This window comes from Anabas testudineus, chromosome 3 (assembly GCF_900324465.2).
Source record: "Anabas testudineus chromosome 3, fAnaTes1.2, whole genome shotgun sequence".
Classification (NCBI taxonomy): domain Eukaryota; kingdom Metazoa; phylum Chordata; class Actinopteri; order Anabantiformes; family Anabantidae; genus Anabas; species Anabas testudineus.
This window is the reverse complement of record NC_046612.1, coordinates 2,120,090-2,146,040: the sequence shown is the minus strand read 5'-3', so window position 1 is coordinate 2,146,040 and position 25,951 is coordinate 2,120,090. Positions and strand designations below refer to the sequence as shown.

The window sequence follows — 25,951 nt, the reverse complement described above, 5'->3', positions numbered from 1 at the left end:
TTTGCTGTGCATGGAAGACTCATCATTAACATGTACAAAATGAAATCTATCCGATAGATACGATTTAAAATGCTAAGACCCCTGAGTCCAGAGTAGGCTTTTTGAGCAGGGGCTTGACTACAGCAGCCTTCAAAGCCTGTGGTACGTAGCCTATTTGTAAAGATAGATTGATCTGATCTAATATGGACGTGCTGATCAAAGGTAAGACATCCTTGAGGAGTCTAGTCGGGATGGGGTCCAAGAGACATGTTGATGGTTTAGAGGAATTAATTACTGAAATTAATTCAGAATGATCTACGGGGAGGAAATAGTCTAAGTACGAGCGTGGTCTTGCAGTTGTTGTACAATCCATGCTGTATGCAGGGAGGATCTGATGAATTTTTTCTCTAATAGTTATGATTTTATTTGTAAAGAAATTCATGAAGTCATTGCTGCTGAGAGTTGAGGGAATACTAAGGTCAACCGAGCTATGACTCTTTGTCAGCCTGGCTACAGTGCTGAAAAGAAATCTGGGGTTGTTCTTATTTGCCTCTATTAATGAGGAGTAATATGAAGTTCTAGCTTTACGCAGGGCTTTTTTATATATTATTAAACTATCTTTCCAGGCTAGGCAATATTCATCTAAATTAGTGGAACGCCACCTCCTTTCCAACTTACATGATTTCTGCTTTAAGCTACGGATTTGTGAATTGTACCATGGAACTAACTTCCTCTGACTCACTAGTTTCTTTTTCAGAGGAGCAACAGTATCAAGTATTGTCCCTAGTGAAGCACCAGTACTATTAACAAGATAGTCCACTTGTGCTGGAGTAACATTGAAATAACTGCCTTCCTCTGTGTTGGTACATGGCTCTGAAATAAAAGATGGAATCAGTTCCTTAAATTTGTCGACAGCATTTTCACATAAACATCTACTGCAGAGAATCTTATCTGTAGGTTTAGTAAAGTCTGGTACTGTAAATTCAAATGTAATTAAGAAATGGTCAGATAAAAGAGGGTTTTGGGGAAAAACTATTAACTGATCAACTTCCACACCGTATGTCAGAATAAGATCAAGGGTGTGATTAAAACAGTGAGTAGGTTTATTTACATTTTGGGTAAAACCAATGGAGTCTAATAGTGAATTTATTGCAGTGTTGAGGCAGTTATCATCAACATCTACATGGATATTAAAATCACCCACTATAATGACTTTATCTGCACTGCAACCAACTGTCAATACCCTCAAAAGTTTGTCAGGAGGTGGGCCTACCTAACTAAACACAGGACTTCCAGGAAACTTGCATTTGGGTTAGGCTTAGGGTTGACCTTTGCAAGTCCGGAACAGATTACCTAAATGTATAGTAAAGGTGAAGGACTTATTGAAGAGAACATGATTTAGCTGCAGGGTCGTACTGGTGTTGCATCAAATTAAACAAGTTTGGCAGTGGTGGGATGAATAGCTCACAGCATCTGATGTAAAACAAGCTAAGCTGAAAGCTAAAGTTGATAGATGAAGTGGTCTTAATGTAGTATAGGGGGCATAGTGGAGCAGAGAGCCACTGAATCTGAACAAATCTTCAGTGGACATGCTGTGAAGGATGTAAAGGTGAAGTGAGTGCATCGTGTAAAGTAATGCAAGGGGTACTGCCTCCTTTAGGTGGAAATATGACCTTATGGCCATCTAACTCTAACTAATATTTTTGTAGTAATGAATAGAAAAGAAAAGGAAGACACCACCTATTGATTACAGTTTTATATTTTTTAAAAGGTTGTTTGTAAAATATGTTATTTTTTCACATAATTAACTACATGCAAGGGAAAACAAATTTAAAAGACATTGTGGTTTATGCATATTTTATTTTTGATACTCATATACATTTTGTCTATTAAAAACATCAAAAAAGACATAATAAAATTATTAAATTACAATTATTGTAAAATCAAGGTCAAACACACTCTTAAAGATACATTGTCAAAAAGTTTTGTAGTTCAGACATAAGATCCAGATTCAGGCCCCTTAAAGCCTTTGACTGCCTTGTAGGCTCCTCTCCCCTTCAAAGTTGGCGTGCAGCTGCATATATCTTTGCTGCAAAACAGCAAAAACTCATTAGTTTACAAGCTTCATTATCAATGAAACATTTATTTTTCTATATGTCATTTAATTCATCTATAACTTAGAAACCTACTCTTGAAACTTTAATTTTGCATCACAGTATGTTTTGTGCTCAGCTGGGCAATCAGATGCAACTCTCAGCAGTTTTCATTGTGTTATTGTCATAATGTATTAATATAGAAATGTTTTGTTTTATTTTATTCATTTTATATTTGATAATACATTTTCGTGTAATGGTTTCTCAGGGTCTGTAGTTAAGTTACTGTAACTTACTAAACTCAGAAGAGTCAGCATCAGGAGCGTTAATGTAGGATCCAGATTCAGGCCCCTCGAAGCCACAGGCTGACTTGGGGGCTCCTCTCCCCTCTAAACTTGGCATAACCATACCATGTCCACTCTTCAATTCTTGACAATTCTGCAACACAAAACAGCAAAATTACAGTTTTTTAGTCATATTGTTTCTGTGTTTTCAGTTGTTGTTTATAGATATTTTTATAGCTATTCAGAAAAGCCATGATTTCTAAACTTTTCCCCCTCTATTTAATGGTAAATGTATTTGTACTTTTAGGTTTTAAATTTATTAATTCATAAAATTTGCTAAAAACAAAATATCAATTCTTTCAAAAACATGCATACTTGATTTTAATCTAGAGTTGGCATTTTGCAGATGAATGTTTAACAGTCAGAGTTTAACATCATTATCTTAATGTTGAAAGACTTAAACTTATTGAAGGAATAAGTAACATTGAAAGCAGGTGGAGGAAAAAGAAAACTGGAGTCATCATGATGTTCCTCTCTAATAAATGACAAATCAGAAAAACGAAAACATCAAAATAAATGTAGCCTATTTAATAATAATATTTAATAATGAGGAGTTACCTGTTATACAAGGACTGTATGCTCTGCTCCTCTGTATTTATACGTGCATGCAAGGAGTAAATTATGTAATAGTATATCTTAAACTAGTCAGGCGGAACAACACAACTGACGGATTTTTCCAGCTATGGTGCAACACATTGACCAAAGTATTTCTTTATTCACCAATTTCTTTATCTATTTCAATAATGTAATATCCAGCTTCACAATTCTTCAAAATTCTTCACACACTAAAAGTTGATATCAAAAGTGCCCACAATTTGGCCAATTGTTGACATGTTTGCATTTTGGCTTATAATTCCTGATCTATAAGTACTAAACTAAAATTCTTAATTTCTTGCATTCATTGGGTTCCAATCATCTTCAGACTCAGTACATACCCTATTTTAAGCACCCCAAAAACAATGGTATCACTAAATTTGCAATTTTTGTGCTAATGGTTGTTGTTTTGTTGGTGTGGTTTCCAAGGCATAATGGTTAACTAATATCACTTATGTAAACCAAAACTGGCATACAAGTGCTTAAGCGTAGTGCGAGGACACATTTACAGTTTCTACAGATTGTTCAGAGATTCACCACCACGGTGCAAACTATTTTTACAGCTTTTTGTTTTTGGAACATCTCAAATGACTCAGCAGCTGAGTCTGCAAGCAGCCACAGAGTCATGGGCGACCAAAGATCATTGATGCATGTTGAGAGCGAAAGCTGGCCCATGTGGTCCAATCCAACAGATCAGCTACTGTAGCACCAACTGCTGAGGAAGTTATGATACAAAGGTGTTGAAGTGCACAGTGCATCACAGTTTGTTGTGAATGGGGCAGCATTGCTGCAGAACAGTCCGTGTCCTAATGCTTACCCTTGACAAAATGTAAAATTAATGGGCACGAGTTCATTACAACTGGACTATGGAGCACTGGAAGGAACGTGTGATTAATCACATTTTCTTTACAACACATGGATGATTGAGTGTGTGTGTGTGTGTGTGTCCCTTATCTGGAGAATACAAGCTGGTGGAGGCAGTGGGATAATAAGAGTAATGTTCTGCTGGGAAATTTGGGTCCAGCCATTCATGTGGCTGTTGCGCACATGTATCACCTACCTAATCATTGTTTCAGAGTATACCACACAGCCTTCAGGGAGTGGTATGCTTTAAGCAAGATTATGTGCCCTGCCACAAAGTAAAAATGGTTCTGGAATGGTTTTCCTTAACACAACAATGAACTTTAAGTTCCCCAGGTCTTAATTCAATCGAGTATCTGTGGGATGTACTGGACAGACAAGTCAGATCCATGGAGGCCCCACCTTGCAATTTACAGGACTTCTGCTGCTACCATCTTGGTACCAAATACCATCACACAGCTTTAGGGGTCTAGTGTTTTGGCAGTAAAAGGTTACGATCAGCGGGGAAGCCTCGTCCCTTCGACATTTCTCAACACTTCTCTCCTGCTTACACTTCTACCCCCTCAGCTCATGGTGGATATCAGGTCTTATTCTTGGGGTGAGATTTGTGTTCTGCAATACTAATGGCTAGTAGCTAATAGCAGGCTGGCTGTTCACATATACAAACATATCCATGGTAACGTGTACCCTCTTGACAAGGTCACCATAGGTCCTCTCACAAATGCAGTAGATCAGAAAGACCCTAGTAAGTTCACTTCTGCCCATCCCAGAAAAAGCTCACAACATGAGTTGGATGAAAAAAATAAATTAAACTAACAAAAAAAACAAATAAAGAGAGGAACCCTCTAAGGGGCTTCACCCAACAGGCACCATATATACATAATGTCCCATAATTTGCCGGGTACTATTGGCTATGACATAGAGTTCTATGCAGTCATCTCAGGTTATGCCACCCAAAGCCATTGATAACCCCTCTCTAAACTGGTAAAGCTTGATAATATTACAGGCAACATTCACTGTGCAGTTTTCGGACTCCTTCACACCGGTCACGTCTTCAGTGTAAATCTGCTCATATCTTTGAAGAGAACTTATTTAGTGTTAGCAAGTGCTAATACAGATTATCTTAAACTGGAACGTTCACAGAGCTTTTCCAGCACTGGTACAACATCACAGAGTGAAGGAAAGTACAGTATTACCTATGTTGACTGTAAATAGGTGATGTGTCCTAAAAACTATTTAATCAATCATTGGTGCCTGCTACAAAACGTTCAATCCATCGGTCAACATTGATTTGTATAACACCTTCACACAGGTTTATCCAAGTGCTTTAGAGATGTTGGCCAAGCTGTTAAGACAGGTACAGCATGGGTCAGCCAAGGAAAATAACTGCTGATGTCAGAAGCATTATGCAATGCACCATTTGAATGATGAACAGAGGTCTTCTGTCTTCTGAAAACTAAATTTCTAAGAAAGTAATCTGCAAATTGATTTGGTTTTGGTTTAAATTTTAATGATCATGTTGGTGTGGATTAATTTCTTTCTGTATTAAACCAGCTCTCAGTCTGAACCCAATCATTCAAAAAAAAAAAAAACAACAAAAAGAAAGCTCATTAATGTCACAAAACTGAACGTTGAATTGCAAGATGAGAGAGTTTTGTAGGAAAATAAACAGGATGTAGATCAGAATTTAAAAAATAAAAATTACATTTGTATCTTTACATGTGTGCCTTTAACTGATATATTAAGTATGAATTTGCATTGACGTTAATTAAAACTCTTGCTCATGAACCCCCGGAGTGTCTCTAAAGCAGAGCTGCCTTGTTTCCTCAAGCTGAACTCTCATTTCCTCTAACTGAGTTGAATTCCAGTCCAAGACTCCTGATGGGCTTCCACTGCATTCAGACGTTGTTTGACAGCATGTTCATGAAAACACTGGGGAACGATGAAGACTCCAAGTTACATGCAATATATTTACAGAACACCATGAAATAACTAAACACATTTTCTAATTGGATTAATGGCTAAATTACCAGAGACATCAGTATGATTAATCTTATCCTGGTAGTTAGTTTGCTGCCTTTAAGAAATAAAGAGAGAGTCCAGCTTCAGGAATATTTTTTAGTATAGGTTTGACTACATCAACCTTTGAAGCCTGTGGTTCGTCACCTGTAGGTAAAGATTCATGTGATCTAATGTGGTCATTCTAATCAAAGGTTAAACATCTATGTTAAGTCTAGGATGGGGTCTAAGAGACACGTTGATGGTTAAGACAAATTCATTATTGAAAGAAGTCAGCATAATCTACAGGGAAGAAGCAGCCTAAGAAACGATCCATGATACTACATACTCTTTGAATACAAAGTGTCATGGTTCCAGCCTCGTTGCTGCTGGTGCTTCCTCCCATGCTTTTATTTTGGTGGTTTCCTGTTTCCCTTTCCCGTTCTGGTCACATGCACTCACCTGATTGGTCACACCTGGTTTTCCCCCACACTATAAATACCGGCCTGCTCACCTGTTTCCCTTGCCAGATAGTTTGTTCTCCATACCCGGACTCTATCCAGCGTTTCTTGTGGACTGATTTGTTTGGATTTCTCGGACTATGCCTGTTCTGGACCCCATCTCTTGCCTGACCCCCTGGTGCTGTGAGTTCTGTTCATTCCCTGTCATTTCCCCTGCTCACAGTACCAGACCTGTACCTGTGCCTGTTTGATTCCCTTTCCCGGACCTGTACCCCTTCTACCCTGTCTACTCTGGATTACCCCCCCCCCCGGACCAGCCTGACCTGACTCTGCCTCCCGTCTCCCCCTTTGGTTCAGTGAGTGTTTTCCCTGTTCTATTTTCTCCCTCGTTGTTCCCTTCCCCGCTCTGTTTCCGTTTGGATCTCCCTGTGTTTCGACCTGGATTGTCTTTCTGTTGAGAATTTTGCCTACCGGACCTCTGAACTGCCATAAACCGTGTATGACCTGGATTGCCCTTGACCTGAGTTTAGACTTTCGGATTGATTGTGTTGACTGCCTGTATTCAAAACCAGACTGTTTTCCCTCATTTGGACATTGGATTTCATCTCATTCTGTGACTGCTTTCTTATTGTGATTCTGCATTACTCTGGTTACACTCCTGGACACTCTCCACCAGTTGTTAGTCGCCACCATTAACCATTCTGTCCATGTGCTCCCTGTTTGTTGGCCATCTTGGTCGTGACGTGACTTTCGGTTTTCACCCAGTCCACCATACTCACCCGACGTCATCTCCGTGCATCTAGTGACTGTTACATCCAATTCATTAATTTACCGTGTTCTGTCAAATACAAATAAAGATTCAAAACCTGGTCCTGTCCTGTCATATCTCTGGCCATGGAGTCCTTCCTGCAGCACATGACAACAAAGTGCATGAAGACATTAGGTTGTGCTGATAATGATCCCCATTATCACTGGCAGCCAGTTTAGTGGTTATAATTGTTTTATTGTCATTTTTAAATGTATCATAATTTTCTGTCTTGTTACTTTTTTGACTACTTTCCTGAACAAAAAGTAAAAAATAAGTGAGTAAAGTAAGAAGTCTGTGTTACACATATATTTTATTTTTGGTATTTCACTACATTTTAAATCGAACTACAAATGTTGACTAAAAATGCTGATTAATCTTAAGTAATGTCTGACCTCATAGCTTTGGTCTAAATATGTATTTCTCACTAGAGTTTTTCTTCATTTGTTGTCCCAGATGCTGATGCTAAATCATAATAAAATAGAGATGAGCTAGCACTGCCATTTGTTCAGATGTAGCTAACAATGTATGTTTAACTTTCAATGAATTGTGACTTTTTTCTTTGGCAGAGCATCTCCAGATATAGAGGAGGTCAGTGTGGATGTTACAGTGTGAGACTTGGACACGGGAAGCTGTTGTCTGTGAATCTTCATCTAATAATTTTAAAAAGAAACTCTCTTTTATATTGTAACATACTTTCCCTGATTTCAAAGTAAGTGTGGTTTTTAGACTAGAAGACAGACCAATATGTTTTTGTAAAATGTACATTAAGGTCAGATACAAACAGAAGCTAACCTGGAAGTTGGGCAGAACTTCAGATTTCTATATCACACATGAAGAGTTATGCAGCATATCTATACACTGAAGACAAGTTGCTGACACTTTGTCATAATATCATAACAAATCTGGTTCTCTGGTGGAATCATGATGAGGTGAGGTATGTAGAGGTGACCTTTTCTTTTCTGTTGGAATGAAACACAAGATTATTAACAACCTCAGATGTAAAATAGTCCAAACCTGTTTTTCCTTGTTATTCGCTGCTGCTGTTACACTGAAGCTCACTCTGCAGTGAGTGTTTATGTTCACTTACAGCATTGGTAAAGCCTGTTGAAACGGGCAACGTCATTAGGACTCATCTGGGCTGCACCCCCAAGTACAAGGTTAGGATTGCTCTTGGCGGTGATGGTTGGTTGATTATTTTTAGAGAAGGCGGAACTGGAAGAGAACGTAAACACATGTTTATCTGTTCACCCATCAACACGAGCACACACTGACCACCAGTACACTTTGGTTGAAAACACACACTCACTTGCTATACTGCATGACAGAGTTGAAGTCGTATGCAGTACCTAGGTTGTTAGTTTGGACCTTCTCAAAGTTGGATTCCATTCCTGCACGGAGGGATTAGAAGAAAATATTGAAAATGATGTGTTCATTTAATGATATCAGTCATATCAGTAATATCAAGAGTTGATTACTTCTATGCTTTAGAAGACAGAGTCATTGTTCTCAGAGTTTTGTGTAACAGAGAAACCACAACAGAGAAAGTATTTTGTGGTGAGCTGACCTGGCTGCACGTTCTGCATGTTGACATTGACATAGGAATCTCTGTCAGAGCGGACGTGCTCGTGGTGGAAGCCAAGAGCGTGGAGAACCTCATGCTGCACTGAGCTGAAGTACACACAACCGTCTTTCTGTAGGGAGATTGCCTGTCCTCCACTCTGACGGCCCAGGAAGGACCAACACCTGAAATCATCAGTGAAATCATTGTATTTTGAAGTATAAATGTTTGGTGTTTCCTGCAGCCCAGAAATCACACAACGTTTGGTGTGTGTGTTCTTACCCAGTTCCAGAGAAGAAGTAGAGAAAATTGGCCTGATTAGTGAGCCAGACAAAGCGAATGCAGGTGGACTGGTGGAAACCCACCAAGGCCCTAACGATGGTGTCAAGCTGTTGTGGATCTGCACAGAAAAAGAACAGGATCCATCAGTCCAAAGATTTAGCATTTTCACAATGATTGGGTTCAGTTCAAAGTTTCAGCTCTCAGCTAGCAAAAGTGGAGCTCAGTATGTTAACTGGACTGTTAGAAAATAATTTCCTGATCTTTGTTGATTTTCACTTTTTAGTTTTAAAGATTTTAAGCAGGAAACAAAGTAATTTCAGTTGTCCGATTCATCTTTTAAAAGTGTTTTATCGGACAACAGATCTTTTGGTTAAAAATGGTTTGAATAGGACATCTGACTCTGAAAACTACTTATTCACTGTAACAGAACTGTAAAACTGTATAAAAAAAGAATAAAGTTATTAAAATAGTTTTTCTTCATTAACAGACACTATAAAAGAGCATGCTGAGCTGCAGCCCATAAAGTTCAACTGGTTATAAGATTTTAAAATCACACAGTAAATAACAGTAAAAAGCTGAAAACAAACTTTTCATTCTTCACTTATTTTGTCAAGTGTGTTGTAGTCTATAATCTTTTTAGTTATAATGGAAATTTTGTATTTCTAAGCAGTTCCTTCTTGGCTGTTTTTTAAAAGGTCCATAGTTGAGGTATTTACCAAAGTCAGAGGAGATGGCGACAGGGACAATGACGTAGGAACCAGTTTTAGGCCACTTGCAGCCTGTTGCTGTGCAGGGGACTGCGTTCCTGTTTGAAACTGGCTTAATGTCGCCATGCTTCAGCAAATGTGCTGCAGAATAACAAAAACAAAGTTTTTGAATGTTAACAGTAGGATGTGAAGTATTATGTGATTGACAGAGAATTTATTTATGTTGTTATCAGTTAATCATTTCTTTGTCTATAGATCAGTTATTTAATCAATGACAGATTCAACTCTCAGCAAGTGTCATTGTGTTATTGAGATCATGTATGAATATTTTAGATAGACTAATTTGATTACACCACAGTGTTCACTTACTTATGTTTTTATTGGCCTTTGCAATGATTTCAGAGGCGTCCAAAGTCTTATCTAGAGGAAAAGAAAACAGACACTGAAACATTTAGAAGGTTAGCTTGTAAACTATCCACGTGTTAGACATAAAATGACGGGAGCAGAAAACATTAAAAGGAAATGTTTTACTTTCAATTGAGAGTTGTCCACGTTTCAATTCTTGGCAATCCTGCAAACACAAAGGCACAAAAGTGCACATTTTAAATCTTAAATCATGTTTTTCTGCTGTTTTAGCTGTTCAGGTGATTCTGTAGCTGTCCAGAATATTTCTAAATTCACTTTCTTTTTATTTTATCTAAAGTTCTATACATTTTACTGTGTGACAAATAGTGACAAATACTGTGTGATGAGCTTTCTTGTGCCATGTCTCCAGACGGGGTCCATACAATGTTGAAAGACTTAAACTTACTGAAGGAATGAGCATCACTGGGAGCAGAAGGAGGAAAAAGACAACTGGAGTCATCCTGGCGGTCCTCTCCAATAAACGTTAAATCTGAAAAAGTGTTTCGTCAGATGAAGAAGATGAACAAAAATAAGATTCGCATCAGAGGAGTTCACCTGTTGTACCAGGACTCCCGTGCTCTGCTCCTCACTTTTTATAGATGTGTACAGGGTGTAACCTAAGGAACGTAGGAACATTATTATGTTAAACTGCTCATGTGGATTAATGCAATGGACAAAACGTTTCCAGGAATGCTCAAAGATGTACTTTAATTATTCTGTTTACTGTAAATAGGTGATGTTTCCTGCAAACGTTTAGCTGATAAGAACAAGAAAAACTATTTGAGAACAACACACAGGAGAAAATAAAACTCATCGGATGACCCAAAGTGAGCAAAGATTATAGAAACGTGAGACTTACAGGTGTTTCTTGTCACCTGGGTGTGACATGAGGTGATGTGAGGTCCTGTGAGATTGATTGTTGAATATATAGTACCTATAGTTATAGTGTTTATGAGCAGCATTGTAAAGCCTGCTGGACAAAGTCAATTTGATTAAAATCACTGGACAGCCTGGAAAAGATGAATTACAGTATGACCAATGTTGACAGGATTTATCCAATATTCAAATAGAAAATAATGTTGTACAATGTTGTTTGATGTTCACCCACACAGTAACAAACTGATATGTATGTGATATTTATCAATACAGAATTTGGTTGTTTGCTAGCCTTCACTAGCCAGGAAAATACATCACTCATTACATTGTGCATTTTCAATCCCTAATAATGTTTCATATGGTTGATACAGAAAAGAACCTGCACAGCTGGGTTTGTCCGTCTGGCAGAAGTGTCACAGCAACTTCAGTTTTCACTGATTGTGTCTGAAAGTATGGAGATCCAGTGTTAACAGCATATTCACCAACAATGATGGGCGCATCATGTTGCACTGTGAATTATCAAGTACTATAAATAGAATATGCAGAGAATCCCCCGTCTGAGATCAGAGACGTTCACCTGTTGTAGCACTGATGCTGGATGCTGCACGAGCTCAGTTCCTCTCTTTTCATTGGCACATAAAGGGTGTAACTTAAGTAACATTATTATTATCTTAAACAGCTGTAGGGGAACAATTCAACCTCACAAGGTTTTTCCAGTAAAGACATAATACAGTGGTGGAGGAAGTGCTGTATTCATTCCATTTACTGTAAATGAGTGCATAATATATATGAATAAAAGGTTTTATAACTATTTAATCAATTAGATTTTCAGAGATGTTGTAAAGTGGATATGAAGAGGAAAAACTCGAAGAATACTGCACAGCAGAAAAAACTAAATGTAATAAATGTTAAAATAATAGAAAATGTAGAAATTAGTTATTTAACCAAAACAGTTTTATTTCAGTTTTATTTATACACTGTATAAAATCAATAAAGTGGTATCTAATCTAATCTAATCTAATCTAATCTAATCTAATCTAATCTAATCTAATCTAATCTAATCTAATCTAATCTAATCTATACTGTAGTGACACCATAAAACTTTATGTATCAGGTGACCCAGTTTTCAGGGAGCAAATGTATTGAAATACATGTGTCCTCTGAGAATGATTGTTTAAACAATAAATACTGAGTTTCATCATGCAGCAGAGCAATGATCCAAAACTCTCTCACTCAACATAAGACTTCATCAGAGGTAAAAAGTGGAAGACTTTAGATGGGCAAGTCAAGGATGGAAATGGATGAAACGTAGGGCGACATATAAGAGCAGAGGTAGAAGCACTTAGGTGGACTACATCTATACGTAATCTGAACAGTGAGTACTGGTGGGGGAGAGTGTAGCCAGGCAACACAGGATGGCGGAGTGTAAAATGACTCTGGTGGTGAGGAAGATGAAGAGGACGAAGTGGTGGAAGTTGAAAAAGGAAGATTGGTGTATAGTTTCCAGGGAGGAGGTGAGATAGGCTCTGGGTGGTCGGGAGGTGTTTTCAGATGAATGGACAAGTACAGCTAATGATCAGGGAGACAGGTAGCAGGGTACTTGATGTGTCAGCAGGGAAGTGGAACTTGTTTCATGCATGGAAGAAGTACAGAGATGGGTGAAGGGAGTTGTGGTTTGTATGAGGAAGTCTGGAGTGGCAGAGCAGTATGTGAGAGTAGTGCAGGACATGTATGAGAGCTGTAAGACAGTGGTGAGGTGAGCTGTAGGTGTGACAGAGAAGTTGAAGGATCGGCTCTGAGCCCCTTCTTGTTTGCTCTGGTGATGCAGACAGATGAGGTCAGACAGGAATCTCCGTGGACCATGATGTTCCTGTGATCTGTGGTGAGATTAGAGAGCAGGTGCAGGTAAATCAAGAGAGGTGGAGGTGTTCTCTGAAAAGCAGAGGAATGAAGGTGAAAAGACATGTGCAAGCAGGATGGAAGAGGTGGAGAAAAATGTTCTTGATTCTCCATCAGAAAAAAGACCAAACATTGTGGAGAAACTCTTTGTGATCAAGGTTATGTCAAGGATGCTGTTAAGGATCACAGGGAACAGATACCTCCTGCTCACCCCCATTTCCCCAGTTGAACATACTGTAGGACAATGTGTGATAACAATACTGTCCAGCTAAGTGCAACAAAAGAAAACGTTTATGTTGCAACATCTCTGTGCACAATTGTTGAGATTTAGAACATTAGAAATGAATGCTGATGCTGTGGGAAAGCACATTGAATTGAATTCGGATACACTTCTTTATTTGTAGTTTTTATTTACTGTGATCTTTCCAAACATTGAACTACTTTATTATTCTATAGAATTATTTTGGAGGTAAATAACTGCACTAGTCTTTTATAACACAATGGAGACATACTGTGGGAAAAACCTCACCAGTGGGTTCTCACCTGTCCACACCCTGACCCTGTGTGGCACTTAGATGATTAACATATGAAAACCTTCTCTACAGTACTGTAGGAGGGGTGTCCTAGATAAGGGTAAAGAGAAGTGACACAACACAGGAGTGTTTTGCTCAAACAAAAGACCCCACGTGAGTGACACTCCACGGCAGTACCCTCTGCCAGCACCTGCATATTACCGTGCTTTTCATGCAGTGAACAGAAACCTTGAACTCTTGGCAGTACTGTTATGCTGCGATGTGTTCCAGGGTTCTGGCTCAATGTGACTTTGAGCGGGGCAGGTGACCAGCTCTGTAAATGGGAGCCTTCAAATGAATGAAAGAACTTTAATGATCACTTTGGGGAACAGCTGCCAGACAACACATGTCACATGGCCAGGAGGAACCGGGTTTTGATTAACTGACCCTGGTTTTTAGACGACTGCTCTACTAAATGAGCTGCTGTGTAAGAGCTAGTTTGGGTCCAGTTTTAATTTGATTCTTTTTTAGCACGTCTGACGGTGACTTGCTGTTATGGGACTGGGATCCTTGCCTTCTTGCACAACCCCGACCTAACCTGACGTTCTCCTTTATGATTCTATGCTAGAGAGCAGAATTCATGCGTCCCTCAGTTATAGCAAGCCACCCTGATCCTGAGCCAACAATGCATTACTAATTGATCGGCCACCTTATTAGGTACACCTGTACAATCTTATGTAGAAGCTCTGACATTAATTTGACTTTTACAAGGTCTAATTTCTCAGTTTTTAGGTTGAAACTGTCAGAAATGATGTGATCATCCCATTATCTGTTTTTTACAGTGGGGGTGAGGAACGCTGCCACCTTTAGGTGGAAATATAAAATCACACTTATTTTATTACTGAACAAGTGCCTGACTTCATTCTAGAATTAAATATAAAGTCAATCACTATTCACAGTTATGGAAGAAGGACAAAAAGGATTATTAAACATTTAAAATCAAAGTTACAGCAAAACTGTTGGATTCATTCACCCAGTTTGTCCTTACTGTTGGTTTAGTGTTTTAACCCTTTATTTTCCATAGTGAGTCATGATTTAGATTTTTATTTCTTTGTCTTTATTTGAGTGTGCGTCTCAAACAGCAGTCAAGAGCTCAGTGCATCACAAAATAAATAAAGAAATAAAACACAAAAAGCCACAAAACTAAGAAATAAGAAAACTTACAGAAGTGAATGAACAAACTGTCGTGATTATTCTTTTATAGCCTTTCTTGTATAGGAACATCCTGAACACAGTTACACAGCTGCAGAGGCAGAGGAGAGTGCTGCGTTTTCATTTGTTCCACCTTGACCCTGCCAGACATTAGGCTGCCACTGACCAACTGCGTTTATTTGATCCCATCTTAGTTACTTTCCTTTCCACCTGCCATAGCAGGACCTCTCTAGATCCCATTAACTACAGAATCCAGTTCAAGATTCTTGTGATTATGTCTGAGGTTGAAAGGCCCAGGAGAAGACGGACAAACAAGTCCAGTATTGCTTGCAGTATTAAAGAGTGTATCAGGTCATTTATGTTTTGCTTTTAGTTATTTATTGGCTTCTTGATAATTTAGATTTTAATGAATTCAAAGGGGAAAATAGGGAAGTACATTGAAGGCACAAATGGTTCAGTGTCTTGTTGAGGGACACTGTAACATGTGATTAGTGGTGGATCCCAGTTCCCTTAATTGATATTGTGGAATTATCGCAATGCTAACTAAATGTTAATGTTATGTTCCTCCAAGATAAAGTATATCCCAAAGTCTCTTACAAACAGCTCTGAGGATTAAGAAGCAATGTTTGGGGAGAGACAAGTGAGGATACGTGGGGCCATCCTTTGCACAAGTCTCTTATTGGACCAACACACATGTTTATTGGAAACCTGCACTGCAACTGATGGCACTGATCTGAAGTTGCCTGGATCTATGATAACTGTTGGTCTCAGTAACAAAGAACCACATGCAACTTTACTCTTTATACAGCAAAACATTTTCTCTTTTTAACATCTGGTATTTCCAACTATTAAAACCATCTATGGCTGCACAGCTGTCCTGGTTTAAGGGACGGGCTCCTGGCATCTCCTTCTCCTGATACTGTGTTGGGAGACAAAACCCCTCCCAATGGTGTACATAGGGATGTGATAACTTGGAGTAACTGGACTGATCTGATTAGACCGTAGGAACTGCCTCATGCTACTAGTGAACAAGGGGAGATGGGATGGGAATGTTTCAGGATCTAGGAGTACTTTTTGGGAGTGGGACAATGAAAATATATTCCTGTGTCACGCTATATTGTGCACTCCTATTAAAATAACTGTGGGTTATGCTGGTTTTGATGATTATGTTTCTGATGTTTGGAGACAGACAGATGAGTAGTTCTGTGTCACTGTAGTTTTTAAATATATGATCATCTTCTGAAACTTAACTAACTAGTTTAGTTACATATACAGATGATCTTAAACTGGAACGATGCAATGCACAGAGCTTTTCCGGCACTGGTACAACATCACAGTGTGGAGGAAAGTACAGTATTAACCATTTGAATAATGAATAAACAGCAAATTGTGTTGTGGTTTAACTTTTAATTAAAATTAGAAATTCCCACCTTCATCTTGGTTTTTCTAATTCAATTCAATTTTATTTGTATAGCACTAAATCGTAACAGAAGTCATCTTAAGGCACTTTATAGTTTACAGGTATAGAGTCAGATTTAGATTTTTTCAGAATATATATATATACATTTAGATACTACATACTCTTTGAATACAAAGTGAATGAAGACAGGTTGTGCTGATAATGATCCCCATTATCACTGGCAGCCAGTTTAGTGGTTAGATTGGTTTGTGCCATTTTGAAAAAGTAACATAATTTTCTGAAACTCTGTCTGTGCTTCAGATGTATTTTATTTTTGGTATTTCAGTACATTTTAATTCAAACTACAAATGTTAACTAAAAATGCTGATTAATCTTAAGTAATGTCTGACCTCAACAGAAAAGAAACTGAATGCTGTCACCCTTCGACATCCTTCACCCTGCAGTCTGGCCTGTTGGAAACAGAGAACCGATTGTCTGCTGCATTTTGAAGACCCTACCCCTCTGTTCTATAGCTTTGGTCCAAATATGTATTTCTCACTAGAGTTTTTCTTCATTTGTTGTCCCAGATGCTGATGCTAAATCATAATAAAATAGAGATGAGCTAGCACTGCCATTTGTTCAGATGTAGCTAACAATGTATGTTTAACTTTCAATGAATTGTGACTTTTTTCTTTGGCAGAGCATCTCCAGATATAGAGGAGGTCAGTGTGGATGTTACAGTGTGAGACTTGGACACGGGAAGCTGTTGTCTGTGAATCTTCATCTAATAATTTTAAAAAGAAACTCTCTTTTATATTGTAACATACTTTCCCTGATTTCAAAGTAAGTGTGGTTTTTAGACTAGAAGACAGACCAATATGTTTTTGTAAAATGTACATTAAGGTCAGATACAAACAGAAGCTAACCTGGAAGTTGGGCAGAACTTCAGATTTCTATATCACACATGAAGAGTTATGCAGCATATCTATACACTGAAGACAAGTTGCTGACACTTTGTCATAATATCATAACAAATCTGGTTCTCTGGTGGAATCATGACGAGCTGAGAGGTGAGGTATGTAGAGGTGACCTTTTCTTTTCTGTTGGTAAAATCCTGTTTGGAATGAAACACAAGATTATTAACAACCTCAGATGTAAAATATTCCAAACCTGTTTTTCCTTGTTATTCGCTGCTGCTGTTACACTGAAGCTCACTCTGCAGTGAGTGTTTATGTTCACTTACAGCATTGGTAAAGCCTGTTGACACGGGCAACGTCATTAGGACTCATCTGGGCTGCACCCCCAAGTACAAGGTTAGGATTGCTCTTGGCGGTGATGGTTGGTTGATTATTTTTAGAGAAGGCGGAACTGGAAGAGAACGTAAACACATGTTTATCTGTTCACCCATCAACACGAGCACACACTGACCACCAGTACACTTTGGTTGAAAACACACACTCACTTGCTATACTGCATGACAGAGTTGAAGTCGTATGCAGTACCTAGGTTGTTAGTTTGGACCTTCTCAAAGTTGGATTCCATTCCTGCACGGAGGGATTAGAAGAAAATATTGAAAATGATGTGTTCATTTAATGATATCAGTCATATCAGTAATATCAAGAGTTGATTACTTCTATGCTTTAGAAGACAGAGTCATTGTTCTCAGAGTTTTGTGTAACAGAGAAACCACAACAGAGAAAGTATTTTGTTGTGAGCTGACCTGGCTGCACGTTCTGCATGTTGACATTGACATAGGAATCTCTGTCAGAGCGGACGTGCTCGTGGTGGAAGCCAAGAGCGTGGAGACTCATGCTGCACTGAGCTGAAGTACACACAACCGTCTTTCTGTAGGGAGATTGCCTGTCCTCCACTCTGACGGCCCAGGAAGGACCAACACCTGAAATCATCAGTGAAATCATTGTATTTTGAAGTATGAATGTTTGGTGTCTCCTGCAGCCCAGAAATCACACAACGTTTGGTGTGTGTGTTCTTACCCAGTTCCAGAGAAGAAGTAGAGAAAATTGGCCTGATTAGTGAGCCAGACAAAGCGAATGCAGGTGGACTGGTGGAAACCCACCAAGGCCCTAACGATGGTGTCAAGCTGTTGTGGATCTGCACAGAAAAAGAGCAGGATCCATCAGTCCAAAGATTTAGCATTTTCACAATGATTGGGTTCAGTTCAAAGTTTCAGCTCTCAGCTAGCAAAAGTGGAGCTCAGTATGTTAACTGGACTGTTAGAAAATAATTTCCTGATCTTTGTTGATTTTCACTTTTTAGTTTTAAAGATTTTAAGCAGGAAACAAAGTAATTTCAGTTGTCCGATTCATCTTTTAAAAGTGTTTTATCGGACAACAGATCTTTTGGTCTTTTGAAAACTACTTATTCACTGTAACAGAACTGTAAAACTGTATTAAAAAAAGAATAAAGTTATTAAAATAGTTTTTCTTCATTAACAGACACTATAAAAGAGCATGCTGAGCTGCAGCCCATAAAGTTCAACTGGTTATAAGATTTTAAAATCACACAGTAAATAACAGTAAAAAGCTGAAAACAAACTTTTCATTCTTCACTTATTTTGTCAAGTGTGTTGTAGTCTATAATCTTTTTAGTTATAATGGAAATTTTGTATTTCTAAGCAGTTCCTTCTTGGCTGTTTTTTAAAAGGTCCATAGTTGAGGTATTTACCAAAGTCAGAGGAGATGGCGACAGGGACAATGACGTAGGATCCAGTTTTAGGCCACTTGCAGCCTGTTGCTGTGCAGGGGACTGCGTTCCTGTTTGAAACTGGCTTAATGTCGCCATGCTTCAGCAAATGTGCTGCAGAATAACAAAAACAAAGTTTTTGAATGTTAACAGTAGGATGTGAAGTATTATGTGATTGACAGAGAATTTATTAATGTTGTTATCAGTTAATCATTTCTTTGTCTATAGATCAGTTATTTAATCAATGACAGATTCAACTCTCAGCAAGTGTCATTGTGTTATTGAGATCATGTATGAATATTTTAGACAGACTAATTTGATTACACCACAGTGTTCACTTACTTATGTTTTTATTGGCCTTTGCAATGATTTCAGAGGCGTCCAAAGTCTTATCTAGAGGAAAAGAAAACAGACACTGAAACATTTAGAAGGTTAGCTTGTAAACTATCCACGTGTTAGACATAAAATGACGGGAGCAGAAAACATTAAAAGGAAATGTTTTACTTTCAATTGAGAGTTGTCCACGTTTCAATTCTTGGCAATCCTGCAAACACAAAGGCACAAAAGTGCACATTTTTAATCTTAAATCATGTTTTTCTGCTGTTTTAGCTGTTCAGGTGATTCTGTAGCTGTCCAGAATATTTCTAAATTCACTTTCTTTTTATTTTATCTAAAGTTCTATACATTTTACTGTGTGACAAATAGTGACAAATACTGTGTGATGAGCTTTCTTGTGCCATGTCTCCAGACGGGGTCCATACAATGTTGAAAGACTTAAACTTACTGAAGGAATGAGCATCACTGGGAACAGAAGGAGGAAAAAGACAACTGGAGTCATCCTGGCGGTCCTCTCCAATAAACGTTAAATCTGAAAAAAGTGTTTCGTCAGATGAAGAAGATGAACAAAAATAAGATTCGCATCAGAGGAGTTCACCTGTTGTACCAGGACTCCCGTGCTCTGCTCCTCACTTTTTATAGATGTGTACAGGGTGTAACCTAAGGAACGTAGGAACATTATTATGTTAAACTGCTCATGTGGATTAATGCAATGGACAAAACGTTTCCAGGAATGCTCAAAGATGTACTTTAATTATTCTGTTTACTGTAAATAGGTGATGTTTCCTGCAAACGTTTAGCTGATAAGAACAAGAAAAACTATTTGAGAACAACACACAGGAGAAAATAAAACTCATCGGATGACCCAAAGTGAGCAAAGTTATAGAAACGTGAGACTTACAGGTGTTTCTTGTCACCTGGGTGTGACATGAGGTGATGTGAGGTCCTGTGAGATTGATTGTTGAATATATAGTACCTATAGTTATAGTGTTTATGAGCAGCATTGTAAAGCCTGCTGGACAAAGTCAATTTGATTAAAATCACTGGACAGCCTGGAAAAGATGAATTACAGTATGACCAATGTTGACAGGATTTATCCAATATTCAAATAGAAAATAATGTTGTACAATGTTGTTTGATGTTCACCCACACAGTAACAAACTGATATGTATGTGATATTTATCAATACAGAATTTGGTTGTTTGCTAGCCTTCACTAGCCAGGAAAATACATCACTCATTACATTGTGCATTTTCAATCCCTAATAATGTTTCATATGGTTGATACAGAAAAGAACCTGCACAGCTGGGTTTGTCCGTCTGGCAGAAAAGTGTCACAGCAACTTCAGTTTTCACTGATTGTGTCTGAAAGTATGGAGATCCAGTGTTAACAGCATATTCACCAACAATGATGGGCGCATCATGTTGCACTGTGAATTATCAAGTACTATAAATAGAATATGCAGAGAATCCCCGTCTGAGATCAGAGACGTTCACCTGTTGTAGCACTGATGCTGGATGCTGCACGAGCTCAGTTCCTCTCTTTTCATTGGCACATAAAGGGTGTAACTTAAGTAACATTATTATTATCTTAAACAGCTGTAGGGGAACAATTCAACCTCACAAGGTTTTTCCAGTAAAGACATAATACAGTGGTGGAGGAAGTGCTGTATTCATTCCATTTACTGTAAATGAGTGCATAATATATATGAATAAAAGGTTTTATAACTATTTAATCAATTAGATTTTCAGAGATGTTGTAAAGTGGATATGAAGAGGAAAAACTCGAAGAATACTGCACAGCAGAAAAAACTAAATGTAATAAATGTTAAAATAATAGAAAATGTAGAAATTAGTTATTTTACCAAAACAACACGATATTGAAATAAAACACACAGTTGGTTTGTTTTTGAAGACATTTAGGTTTAAGATCAAAAGATAAGAATTTCAGTTTTATTTATACACTGTATAAAATCAATAAAGTGGTATCTAATCTAATCTAATCTAATCTAATCTAATCTAATCTAATCTAATCTAATCTAATCTAATCTAATCTATACTGCAGTGACACCATAAAACTTTATGTATCAGGTGACCCAGTTTTCAGGGAGCAAATGTATTGAAATACATGTGTCCTCTGAGAATGATTGTTTAAACAATAAATACTGAGTTTCATCATGCAGCAGAGCAATGATCCAAAACTCTCTCACTCAACATAAGACTTCATCAGAGGTAAAAAAGTGGAAGACTTTAGATGGGCAAGTCAAGGATGGAAATGGATGAAACGTAGGGCGACATATAAGAGCGGAGGTAGAAGCACTTAGGTGGACTACATCTATACGTAATCTGAACAGTGAGTACTGGTGGGGGAGAGTGTAGCCAGGCAACACAGGATGGCGGAGTGTAAAATGACTCTGGTGGTGAGGAAGATGAAGAGGACGAAGTGGTGGAAGTTGAAAAAGGAAGACTGGTGTTGTTGGACTGTGGCTCAATCTACTAGTAAAAACTCTCTTCAATGTGACAGCCAAGTCCTGCGTGCTTGTTTATGAAGGAATAGGAGGAGACTTTTCGGTCTTAAGTTATATGTTTATTTAACAATCAATTAATATAGTAAATGAATATTAGAAGTCAAAATGAATAAAGCATACAGAGCTCTGGGTCTAGATCTTCCTATCCCTGACAAACAACAAGGTGTCAGTTCACGAAGTCTGGGTGACTATCTGTCCCTGACCCAGTCCTTTTGAACAAAACAATCATTTGCGCAAAACATCTGCGCAATCTTCATCCTGGTTGGTCCACAGATCTGACTCCCTCGACTTTCTCATCCATTGTAGCGTTATCTGGCTCTTTGACCTTCACCATCATCCGTCATTGGTCCAACTGTCGCTCTCCCATCCGTTGTTTTTGGATTCCTTGCAGCTGTAGCCTTTCATCCTCAGTTGCCAGTTCCCAAGATATATTCTGGACTCTGAAGCCACAACACAAAAGATACCTTGTTCCTAGGTCCCTCAGGACCATGTCACCCTCATGCCTTGTAGCTTAATTGTAACCATCACTCTCTTAACATTCATCATATGCTTATCAGTTGTTTTTCACATGGTGGTTGTCTCTGCCCATCCCTAAGATGTCCTAAGTGCTTTTTCATTAACTCTGCAGTAAATAATAGTTAACAGTAAGTCATACCTGTGCATACTACTCTTGTCTTTATGTACATGCTATTCAAGTATTAATGTTAGATGAGTACAAATTAAAGTATTAATCAACTATTACTGCTAAAAGAGCACAAGCTAAAACATTGGTTAAGCATCACATCATATCATATATTTACAGTCTGTAGTTTTCAGGGAGGAGGTGAGAATCAAAAAATGTTATTAATCCCAGAGGGAAATTGTTTTGCCTCATTACAGTTTTTCTCAACAAAGACAGAAAGAAAGGGAACTACAACCAGGAAAGATCCACATCAACATAAATACACAATAACATCAATACAGCTTATTATTAATAGTCCAGGATGGAATGACAGCAATTATAAGACAAAAATAGTCAGTTCCCCCACCCTTACAGAGGGAGAAGGAATTGTAGAGATTGATGGCCACAGGTAGAAAGGATCTCCTTTGGCGTTCTGTGGAGCACTTGATGTCAATAAGTCTGGGAGACACATTTGTTAAACACGTTCCACTGTATGGAACATAGTCAATAGTTGTTTTTTTACATAGCATCTGAAATGTAAAGAACTGCTTTTACAAAGATTTGAGGATTAACAGAGATGGTGGACACACTGAGAATCCGATTGGGACCACTGAGATGCTGATGATCTTAGTGACACGATTACCCCAGGCTGTAACACAGGAAGTTCTTTTTCTCCAAACAGTCTCTGGTCTCCAAACTGTCTGTATCATTCTTGGAAAAGGCTCCACAGTTCTGCCCATTGAGGGGGCAGAGGGGCAGGTCAGAGAACAGCATATCTGCACCGTTGATCCACATCCAGTTACCAGCCAGGAAACGAAGGCCTGTCCACACCTGAGGAGAGGAAACGACCAATGAACCTGGAGGATACACCAGGAGTCGCCTGGGTTGTGCAGTGCGCTGCAAACAATTTACAGCAGATCTTACTGGGTGAGTTTTCTTCAGCATTAACAGGCACCATGTTCAAATTCAGTCATCAGTACTTCTAATACACCCACCTATCATCATCAGGATTTTAAAACGCTGCTGTTAGTGATGATTACTGTGAGTCTCACCCAGAGAGCAACACAGATAAAGACAACTCGAACGCTAACCCTATTTTTAACTATTACTGCACCATCCCACCTCATCAGTGTCGGCCTCCATGACTCTGTTCCACATGTAGCTGAAGTCGTCTCCAGGCTGCACACTGACCAGCTGGTAAGGACTGTAGGTTGGTGATGTGAGGGCTTTGCAATATTCCAGCGCCTCCTCCCAGGTCTTGTTCTCCTTCACCAGGACCAGATTGTCTGTGAAGCAGATGAAGGGATACCGAGCAGAGCAGCTTTGGGTAATCATCTTTTTGCTCAAAGAGTAGATGGCGACACAGTCTCCATCATTACCCGGCTCATGTGGTGCCCAGTTTCTGTAGTCCGACATGCCTGTGCTCCACTCCCAGGTTTCCCCTGCAGAAAAAGATGTTGAATGTTCATTTTTATCACAAAGTTATTCTTGTCATTAAATTGTTGCTTGATGAGACTGATGTTCAGCTATTTGTGCTGGTGATGAGATTTGGTGTAATCCCAGTAAAACCAAAACTGGGATGAGTACTAGGCTGACTGAATAATAAAGGTTATAAGAGCTGGACAGGTTGTGTCAGTGTTACTTTACCATCTCTGTACAGTCCAGTCCAGACCGGAAAGTCCTGCTGGTTGACAGCTGAGGTCAAGTCTTGGTAGGTTTGGATCACTGCCAGGTAACTGTTCATGTTGTTGCAGTACTGCTGAGCATCAGACCATGTTTTTGATTGATTGATGAAACTGTACTTGTAATCATTATCTGTGATCTGGTAGCAAATGAAGAAGTAATGTTCTCCACAATCGGTGCTGTAAAACCTTTGACAACAAACATTTAAAATCAAAGTTACAGCAAAACCTTTGGATTCATTCACCCAGTTTGTCCTTACTGTTGGTTTAGTGTTTTAACCCTTTATTTTCCATAGTGAGTCATGATTTAGATTTTTATTTCTTTGTCTTTATTTGAGTGTGCGTCTCAAACAGCAGTCAAGAGCTCAGTGCATCACAAAATAAATAAAGAAATAAAAAACACAAAAAGCCACAAAACTAAGAAATAAGAAAACTTACAGAAGTGAATGAACAAACTGTTGTGATTATTCTTTTATAGCCTTTCTTGTATAGGAACATCCTGAACACAGTTGCACAGCTGCAGAGGCAGAGGAGAGTGCTGCGTTTTCATTTGTTCCACCTTGACCCTGCCAGACATTAGGCTGCCACTGACCAACTGCGTTTATTTGATCCCATCTTAGTTACTTTTCTTTCCACCTGCCATAGCAGGACCTCTCTAGATCCCATTAACTATAGAATCCAGTTCAAGATTCTTGTGATTATGTCTGAGGTTGTTTATGAAAATCATCTCGCAAATTTTTACAAATTTTGATACAGATACAAACGGATGACTGCAAAGAATGGAGAGAAATATTTTACAAATTACAAGATATAAAACTCAGCATGCATCTGGAAAATGTTTAACACAGTTACAGTCGGTGTGTTTAAATGCACTCAAGTAATCAGGTTATTTTCTTAAGAAAGCTGATTTCTTAAGTGTCATGTAAACAGGAAATGTAGTTACTGTAATCGGGGTAGGGGATTAGAGAAATCTGACTTCTCCTGGAGAACTCAGATTTCTCTTTAGCTGATTGTTTACTTGGATTTCCAGTAACCAGCTTTCTTGAGTTCAGGTAAACGCACTGAGTATTTAAAAATGCTGCAGAACAGTCTCACCGTTTTTTGTTGTAATCAACATAAGCACATCCATCTGCAGAGTTTGGCTGACTTCCTGCCCAGGGGTAGAAGAATTGTCCATTAGGCCATAACAAGAAGAAGCTGGCAGTCAGTTGTGTGCCTGTGTCAATCCATGCGTAATATTGCTGCAAGTTCAAACTGTCTGCTTCTGACTTCTCATAGATGATGGCCAAGTCGATGTAGTCTGGTGAGCTACAGATTATAAGTAATTAAAGACAAATGATACTTTTGTTCATCTACAGACTGGAAGTAAAGGGTAGAGCAAACTGTCTACCTGCAGCCTTAATCTACCAAGTCATCTCTAGATGTTAACATCATAATGGTCACAGGCATCAACAGTGTGAACATGTTTTTATTTAGCAAGTAAAGCTTCACTTTCTGACAGCTGAAAAGGATCTGGATAAAAAGGAAACCTCACCTCCGGCAGAACGTTTGAGCTTCCTGCCAGCTGTAATAATTTTGGATCTGTGTGTAACTTTTCACCAACACCGATTCCAGTCCAGACACAGTGCTGCTGAGGAGGAGGAGGAGGAGAAGGAGGAAGGGTCCAGGGATACTGTTCTTCATTGTCATCGTAAATAGACCCTTGGTACTAAAACTAATCATTCATTTATATAATGACTCACTGTTATTACCTGTGCTGGTTTGCTGTCTCTACAGTGATGCCTTCAGCGAGAAAAGGTGATGCTGCCCGGTGAGCCTCCAGTTTGACGCTTCATGTCTCACTGCTTTGAGTTTGTCATATCAGAACAATAATTTGAATAGAAGACGTACTGATGTCACCTGTCAGACCCTGTCACTGCATCCTCAGAAACTATTTGACTGTGTCTGAGAAACAATCACAGAAAGCAGGCAAATAACATCTTCTGCATGTTTGCTCTGTTGAGTTTGTGTTGTTAGAGTCACATATGGACAAATCAAACATCTCTGCTGATGAC

General features: G+C 38.7%; 2 protein-coding genes and 1 pseudogene across 2 annotated transcripts; all 3 read right to left on the bottom strand.

Annotated features, from left to right (window-relative positions):
* Positions 1 to 8,217: 8,217 nt before the first annotated feature.
* LOC113174575 (high choriolytic enzyme 1-like) lies at positions 8,218 to 13,594 on the bottom strand. The gene is made up of 7 exons (XM_026378638.1): positions 13,576 to 13,594; positions 10,055 to 10,105; positions 9,695 to 9,826; positions 8,979 to 9,096; positions 8,703 to 8,881; positions 8,445 to 8,526; positions 8,218 to 8,350 (listed from the first exon to the last, which is right to left on the bottom strand). Exons 1-7 carry the CDS (start codon positions 13,592 to 13,594, stop codon positions 8,218 to 8,220), a joined length of 714 nt encoding a protein of 237 aa, XP_026234423.1.
* Positions 13,595 to 17,223: 3,629 nt separating this feature from the next.
* On the bottom strand, positions 17,224 to 19,529 carry LOC113174574 (annotated as a pseudogene).
* A 3,325-nt stretch (positions 19,530 to 22,854) lies between these two features.
* On the bottom strand, positions 22,855 to 23,550 carry LOC113174573 (E-selectin-like). Its single transcript, XM_026378637.1, has 2 exons — positions 23,338 to 23,550; positions 22,855 to 23,046 (listed from the first exon to the last, which is right to left on the bottom strand). Exons 1-2 carry the CDS (start codon positions 23,548 to 23,550, stop codon positions 22,855 to 22,857), a joined length of 405 nt encoding a protein of 134 aa, XP_026234422.1.
* Positions 23,551 to 25,951: the final 2,401 nt, after the last annotated feature.